Below are 6,033 nucleotides of genomic sequence, written 5' to 3'. Positions count from 1 at the left end.
AAATGCTTCTAAATTAAATAAAAACAATAAATTTGTTTTTCCTTTGATGTGTTCATACATCATTTCTATGAGAGAATTTATTGACGCACGGTTTGACAGTTCTGCTGTGAAACAATTTCTTTACGACAGCAGGGTGCATATTTTACGAAGTAATTTTTGATGCTATGATATATTATTGACAAATTCATATAAAACATTATTTTATTTATTATATACAGAACAACGTCTGTCGGGTCAGCTAGTTAATTATAAAAATTAATTAAACGATTTAAAATTCATACAAAATTTCCAGCTATCATCAACCAATCATAACGTGTCTCTTCAATTCCTTCTCGTCATAGGCGAAATAATTTGCGCCCGACTGGACAGCAGCCACACGCCATATCACCAAAATTGAATTGAATTGAATTGAATCATGCAACTTAGTGTTTAAATTCTCTTTGAATCATGCGAATTGTGTTGAATTTTATCGTAGTGTATGCTCTTTGGTTGAATCTTTAAACCTTGAAGCTCGTTACCAGGCCATAAAATCCGGAAAAAAAATTAAACTTTGAAGGGTAAGGGTGTATTAGTGTTATTTTAAAAATAACAAAATTTAAATATTATGATTATTGAGAATAAATGCTATTTTAAATCATCTTGACTTTATGTGATTTATCTGATGAATGTTGATTATAAATGGAAAATATCTACTGTCTGTGTGAGTTGGCAAACTTGGAACTAAAAGTATAATTGTAAAATAAAAAATGTCGATAAGTGCTGTTCTACTACCTTCTAATTTCCTCTGTTAATTCATTTCTGCAAATTACGAATAATTTGTTTTCTATTGTGCTACATTACCTAAATTTAGTGAAATAGAACTAGCCTCTATTACTCTTACTACTCGTTTAATATATGATTCAACGAGATTCCGAAATGAACAACGGGTTTAGTACAGAAGAAGATTCTAGAAGTAATTCTGATCAAACTTGTTGTCTCCTGGACGATAGCAATAGATGTCGACGAATTGCGGGCAATGCAGCGTATAGCAAGCGAATACAGAGAACTGTTGCACAAAAGAAGCTAAGATTGAACATTGATCTACAGGCGAGGCACACATATATCTGTGATTATCACAAGGCAATGATTCAATGTGCAAGAACAAAGCAAAGGAGGAGCAATGAATCAGAGGATGACAGCAATGAAGGAGAGCTTGACTCCCTTGAGGTGGACTGGTCGCAGCTACAGTTAGCCACACTCAGGAGATACAACAAGCACTTCAAGTTACCCGGATGTGCAAGGCCCGCTCTGAACAAAGCTCAACTAGTAGAAGCTATTCAGAAACACTTTAAGTATTTACCTGTAAATGAAAAAGAGATTGTGACTTACTTTATTTACATGGTTAAGACAAATGGTAATAAGTTGGACCACAAAAATGGTATAAATGCAGCTCCAATGTGAACTTCAAATTTATCCTTTAAATGCTTATTATTCCTATATATGTTTCTGTCTGCATTTGTTACACAAAATATGTTTATAAATATGTATGTATAAATAATATTTACAGAGATATATTTGTAAGAACATTCAGAGAAATAGTTTTGTTTGAAATTAACTAGCTTTGTACTTTCATACTGCTTGTATCCAAATTTAGCTCTGAACATAACTCATTTTTCTGATGTGTGTTGCTTACTTGAATATTGTACTTATGGCTTAATAGTGATTTTTAACACAAAATTACTAAAACTCTTAGTTTCAGTAACTTAAATACAGAATAATACATCAATTGTTGCTATATATAATCACTGTCCATATAGAGTTCAGGGAATGTGCCATTAGCAGCCCATTATTTACTGAAGGAGGTTGGAAAGCTCAAGATGGAAATAATTAACAAACTGAGCCTGTTACTTAAACACTGTGGCTTTTTTAATAGCACTGAAGTAAGTTCTTTAATTCTTTGGTTTACATACCCTATTCACAACTAGAATATTTTTACGTTTTTAATCAATAAAAACAAGGAAATCATGTTTTTTTGCCAAAATGTAGAGGTTGTTTAGATTGAGTAAGTAACTTAAATACACATGAGAGAGGCCATAGGCGTTCTTAGCATTGTCTCTTGTATATTTATATGTAAACATGTTTAAAAATAGATTATCTATTTTTTAGATCAAAAAATATGTAATAATATTTTAAATTTAATGGAGAAGTCATGTTTGTGTTAACTAAAGTCTATAATATATATAGGAAGGATGGAGATAGAGGAAGTTATGACTCATGTAGATTAGAGCCAGTAGCTTGAGCTATGTGCATTACTCCGATTGATCATTATATGGATTACAATATTCACATCAGTAAGCTTTAAAAATGTTACAAATTAAATACAGAATTTAAAATGTGATGTAATAATTCTATGCACACAAACAACAATCCACACAACTCATAGCTTCCTCCAACATATATATTATAATATATTTATATATTATATGTAGCTTTCACTTTTCTAAGAGCTAACATTGCCTAACTAATCCCCACATGAGATCTGTGTCCAGTGGTTCCTTAACTTGCACTTGAAGGATTTCTAATCCCTTAATTTATCACTTTATCTTCGATGAACTTATTGCCATTTTTATATAGTACTTTGCAGTTGTATTTTAAGGTTAATGAGGCATTTATTTATTTTTAATTAAGATGTTTAATTATTATTTTCTCATATTATATTGCAACACAAACATTTTTAATTATGTGGCAGAAAGTTGCTTGAAAACATCATAATGATGGGTTGATTACATGTAATGGCATGTTATAACTGGTTCCAGGTAGATCCAGCAGCCCCATGGACATGTAAACAGTTTTGACATTGTCAACCATGTAATAACATGAACATTAATGCTTATATTAGTTAAATTTGTTTGACAGATATTTGTTATATTCTATAAAGTAGTAATAGCTAATTTTACTTATTGATATAATAAAATAATGTTTCATATTTAAGTGTTTGTTGTGTATGTTAACAACATTCACATGAGATATGTTTTCATAAAGATGTGAAATAGTTGTCAGTTAATAATACTTTACTTATGGCATACTAGTAACTGTGTAAACATAAAATATATTGCCCATTAGAATAACCTTGTAACAGAAGTTATAACGATTTGGATAAAATAGAAGTTCCGGTGCAACTTCCTAAAATAAGTCTTCTCTATAATAATATAATATTAAAACTGTAATTTGTTTGATGCTGAAATGAAATAAAATGCAAATGATTTTAATATCAACTTTTCCAAAAATATTTTAACTATCTTTGTAGTATTAATCATCTGTAGCATAATTATAATATTATATACATTCCCAAAACTAGAAAAATTATAATAATATGTATTAACTATTTAAAATAAATATACAATATACTCAAATGAATGGAATGTGTTTTCATTTATTGTTTTACTGTAAATGAAGGTAAATTCATAAACACCAATCAAATGCACACACTAAGCTTGGTGGTCTACTTTTACATAATTGTTAATACAGTTACAAACATTAGTCCCGCCTATTTTTGTCATGCAAAAAGTATTTTACATTAAAACTTATATAATTAACAAATTATATTTATAAAATATTTTACTTGCTGGTAATTACTAATATCATCAAAATTTATTGCATTATGCATTATTTTGTGGAAATCCATAATTATCCAAAGTTATGAGTTTTATTGAGTGTACTTCAGAATGCAGAATATGGTTACAGTGTAAAATCGTACAATAAAATGTATTATTTGTGCCTGAGAGTCGTCGCTCCATTCCCAATCTGTTGTGTCATTAAGAAAGTCATTTATGTTATAGTAACCTTTACCACACAAAAGTTTTTTAATATTTGTTTTGAATTTTTCTGGGATCTTTCTTGTTGTAAAAGCATATACAACACCCCACAAAAGACTTACTAACGCGTCTTAGCCAAGTAGTAGGCATAGTAGTAACTTTATGTTTGTTCCTGGTATAACATCTACTGAGGCTGCCTCGTGTAGAGGCGAAACACGTGTCGAATTTATTGAAAACAAATCGACTGCCGAACAGTATCGAAACTACAATACACATACTTAAATTATAAAATGTTAAGTATATAAGTGATACCCTTAAAAGATAGTTTATTTAACGTATTTTCGTTTGCTTGCACCTGCTTTTCGAATTTAATTTGTAGTTTATATATATTTCATTTCCGATGATGTACCTTGTCAATATAAATTGCCAATTCATCGAAAGTGGCATATGATTCGATAGTACTCATGGTTTTTAAAATCATGAAAAATATTGAATCTACCAGTTTCGATGACATCTATTCCTTGGCAATTTATGAAACACTTATTGAAATATGAAATTTCAATACTTGGTTCATAAGTAATTATATTATATTATAGTTGCCTTCTGAAGAATGAAGATTAAATATTATATTATTATATTAATATATTGGTTTTGTTATCTGAACTTTTAAAATATTTAAGAATAATGTTATAAAAAATAGCTATCTTAGCATGAGATCCATAACTTGTAATCACACAACATATCATACCTACAATATCTGTTTAAATTAAATATAATTTTTTTACTTATACCCTGATTTCAATAAGTCTTATGTTAATTAAGGAATCTTTCCATGTAACATAACATATATATTAATCACTACCATAATCAGTCCAATTAAATTTAAAATTATATCAAAATTAAATAAAAATCCCTTCATTAGATGTTTTCTGTAAAAACAAAATGCATGATACAATGAGGGCAGCGCAGGACCAATCGTCATGGCGATCTTTGGGGGAGGCCTTTGTCCAGCAGTGGACGTATTCAGAGACTGAAATGATTAATCAGAATCAAAATCAAACTTGTATAAAATAATGTATGGTTCAGATCACGCTATTTTCCTTAATATTATTCTAGTATGACCAGAATCCAGAAATCTGTGTGTGATATCAATATTACATTTGTAAATTTTTTACATGGTAAGACTATAATATCAATATATTGCTAATGTGTTCATTACAATAGTCCGACAAAAACTCTATATCTAGTGTACCTACCTATAGGTACTGCTGTTTAAAAAATATAGCAACTTCCCACCTCGTTTACCAACATCCGTCGAAAACAGTAAAATGCATCAGTGATAACTTCTTTTTATATTAAAAAAGAGATACCACCAGATGGACACTTGAAATTTGTGAAAGTCGAATGTAGCGCAGACTATTTTAGATGAAGTATTGAATGGCCTCTTCTTTATTTTTATATTTTATTGCACTTTTCTTATTTGAAATGTTTGTTATGAGCGAGTACCTGTTCTTCAGTGGGGATGACTTCGTTGGAAATTGCATGGCACTTGTCACACAAATCTTTTTTCAAGATAAAGTTTATATCCGTTAAATAAAATTAAAGTTTATTATTATTATTATTATTAAATATTAAGTCTATTTATTTATATACTCCCATTGCTTAATATGATCTGAGAATCGCCAGAACTCATCAAAAATATTTTTGACGACTAGGATCGGTTTTTCAGGTGGGTTTCCGCTTAGTTATTATCGGATGTCAAAATTATCAAGCTTATACTTGGTTACAGTTGGTGTTCTTTGAGGAGAAGGTCTTGTCCGAAAGGAAGCAACTGAATCGGCGTTCTTTCTTTATTCACAGCATCTTCTGGGTCTACGGGGTCTTCAGTCAGTGGTGATCCGCAATTGAGTGCTTGTGCGAAGAGAAGTGATGGCATTGGTGTAACTTACCACTTCATTGCCCAGTATTACATTGTGGGTGTCATTTGCCAGTCTTATAAAATGTTTCTTTTTTTTAATAAAACTACTTAAAATTAAACAAAACCAACACGCGCTTCTTCGCTCACATAACGGCGAACACTATCGACTCGAGCAGTTTCAATGTGCGCGCGTATCGACACGTACGAACACTATCGAACATTCGGTGCTCAAAGTGTGAAGTATCGATGGTGATCAACTCAATTTTTTTTAATATAAATTATTTTTCAAAAATATTTTCATTGACTCTAAGACTAATTATA

At 30.2% G+C, this 6,033-nt stretch overlaps 1 protein-coding gene across 3 annotated transcripts; it reads left to right on the top strand.

The window, feature by feature from the left end:
- The first annotated feature begins 538 nt into the window (after positions 1–538).
- Positions 539–5,812, top strand: LOC126979198 (histone deacetylase complex subunit SAP30 homolog). Of its 3 annotated transcripts, none has more exons than XM_050828445.1 (2): positions 539–1,919; positions 5,655–5,812. In XM_050828445.1, exon 1 carries the CDS (start codon positions 895–897, stop codon positions 1,438–1,440), a length of 546 nt encoding a protein of 181 aa, XP_050684402.1. In that variant the 5' UTR covers positions 539–894; the 3' UTR covers positions 1,441–1,919; positions 5,655–5,812. The 3 variants fall into 3 exon arrangements, with proteins under 3 accessions (XP_050684402.1, XP_050684401.1, XP_050684400.1); XM_050828444.1 differs by lacking the exon at positions 5,655–5,812 and adding an exon at positions 2,800–3,396; XM_050828443.1 differs by lacking the exon at positions 5,655–5,812 and adding an exon at positions 2,796–3,396.
- Positions 5,813–6,033: the final 221 nt, after the last annotated feature.

Source organism: Leptidea sinapis, chromosome Z, assembly GCF_905404315.1.
Source record: "Leptidea sinapis chromosome Z, ilLepSina1.1, whole genome shotgun sequence".
Lineage (NCBI taxonomy): Eukaryota > Metazoa > Arthropoda > Insecta > Lepidoptera > Pieridae > Leptidea > Leptidea sinapis.
This window is presented reverse-complemented; position numbering and strand designations above follow the sequence as displayed.

What these genes read in the sequence shown, in the direction of transcription:
- LOC126979198 (XM_050828445.1), top strand. Translation starts at nt 895, where the DNA reads ATGATTCAACGAGATTCCGAAATGAACAACGGGTTTAGTACAGAAGAA.